Here is a 1,576-nt window from a genome sequence, read left to right as displayed (position 1 = left end):
ATATGTGTGGCGTTTCGAAAGCACCCAATAACCTTGAAGAGTTCCCCGAAAGGTATGTATCTTGTGTCTGTCAGAAAGTATGTCAAGCTACATTCGTGACTTCTTAATTCTCATTTTCTTGCCTTCATTAGCCTTAGATATTTGATAAGATATGGATACTGACTAATGGGCAATACATGTTCTGTCCAACTCTGCTCACTGTCATAACTTTAGGGTTAATTATATGAATATCATTGTATGTATTTTTAAATGAATTCTTAATACAGTTCTTTCAAACCACACAAGCTATCTGATCTTCCTTGGTTGTAAGATTTTCTGGAATGGGCCAATTAGGAGAATTGGAACGAAGCCCAAAATGCCGGACTTGTTATGAATTTTAATATCGTTGAAAGGGAATGCGAGGGAAAGACTTTACTTTATTATTAGACTTTTGTATTTCTGGTATTGTTCATTCGCAGTGAATGCACTCATCCTGCAAAACATTGTGTATATAATTGTAAGTAACAGTGAAATAACACTGAGAATGAAAATAACAGTAACGAATAAGTAACAAAGCATATAAATATATAAGTTATGGAAATGGCATGGCTACCTAACCATGATGGCTGAAAACAAGATAGTTTGTTTGCCCGCAAACAAACACTCGTAAAAAAATCTACAATCTCTCTAGACATTGTGATATTTTCATTAGAGGTATAATAACGACCCAAATGACCGAATCCAGCAGAACTCTCTTAGAAGGCACGGTGTCTGACAGCGCTGTCCTCCGGCGTCTCCCACTTCTTCACCTCCTTCGCCAGCGCGTCCAGGACAGTTGCCACTGGCTCCAGCGAGCGGCTGTTCAAAGGAATTCGATCATGACAATTAGGGTGAAGAGATACGAAGAAAATTACACTATAAAAGAAGATATAGCAAGATACAGAGTAGATTCAGTCGCTTCGGTTTGATTAGTTTCGTTTTTAATCAGAATAATTGACCATCAAAGACTGACCTTCCGCGGAGGGACTGGCTGAGCCCCGTCTGGTCTGCGCTGTCCCAGATGTTGGCCACAGAGGACACCAGGCTCCTGCCGAAGGGGGTAGGGCTCTTGGTGAAAAAGTCCAGGACCAGCAGGACGACCAACGCCGCCAGAGCCACGAGGCCCACTGTCTTGAAGTCCACCTTGTCAAGCCAGTTGCTAAGGTCGGTGTTGATGAAGTTCCTGAGGTCGACGTTGCGAAGACTCTCCTGCAGCTGGTAAATGACGGGGGCGAGGGCGTTGGAGGCCATTTGGCTGCAAGGAAATCCACAGATATTTTACAAAATCATATCAGAAAGAAAAGAAAAAAAAGACAAAAAAATATTTTATAAACATTAAAAAAATAAATCCATAAAAAGACTAAAAAAAGAGCGATAGAGAGAAAGAGGCACCTTGTGTGGGCAGCGGAAAGTGAAAGGGGTGTGTTCTTGGGTACTGAGGGTAGCTGACTGATGCCGTGCCAGCGTCTGCGGCCCTTAAGTAGGAGAGGCAGAACGAAAGGACTCACTCGGAAAGGACTAACCGGATGTATTGGGGAAGTTTATAACTTTTTCAGAG

At 42.3% G+C, this 1,576-nt stretch overlaps 1 protein-coding gene across 1 annotated transcript; it reads right to left on the bottom strand.

Annotated features, from left to right (window-relative positions):
* Nucleotides 1-415: 415 nt before the first annotated feature.
* Nucleotides 416-1,516, bottom strand: LOC119588361. The gene is made up of 3 exons (XM_037937044.1): nucleotides 1,411-1,516; nucleotides 992-1,273; nucleotides 416-837 (listed from the first exon to the last, which is right to left on the bottom strand). Exons 2-3 carry the CDS (start codon nucleotides 1,267-1,269, stop codon nucleotides 735-737), a joined length of 381 nt encoding a protein of 126 aa, XP_037792972.1. The 5' UTR covers nucleotides 1,270-1,273; nucleotides 1,411-1,516; the 3' UTR covers nucleotides 416-734.
* Between the last annotated feature and the right edge of the window lie 60 nt (nucleotides 1,517-1,576).

Source organism: Penaeus monodon, chromosome 23 (genome assembly GCF_015228065.2).
Source record: "Penaeus monodon isolate SGIC_2016 chromosome 23, NSTDA_Pmon_1, whole genome shotgun sequence".
In the NCBI taxonomy this organism is placed as follows: Eukaryota; Metazoa; Arthropoda; class Malacostraca; order Decapoda; family Penaeidae; genus Penaeus; species Penaeus monodon.
Note: the sequence above shows the minus strand (reverse complement) of the source record. Positions and strands in the feature narration are given on the sequence as shown.

Coding starts and splice junctions, on each gene's coding strand:
- LOC119588361 (XM_037937044.1), bottom strand. CDS start 1,269: ATGGCCTCCAACGCCCTCGCCCCCGTCATTTACCAGCTGCAGGAGAGT. Junction 838..991: donor AGCCAGTCCCTCCGCGGAAG/GTCAGTCTTTGA, acceptor TCCTTTGAACAG/CCGCTCGCTGGAGCCAGTGG.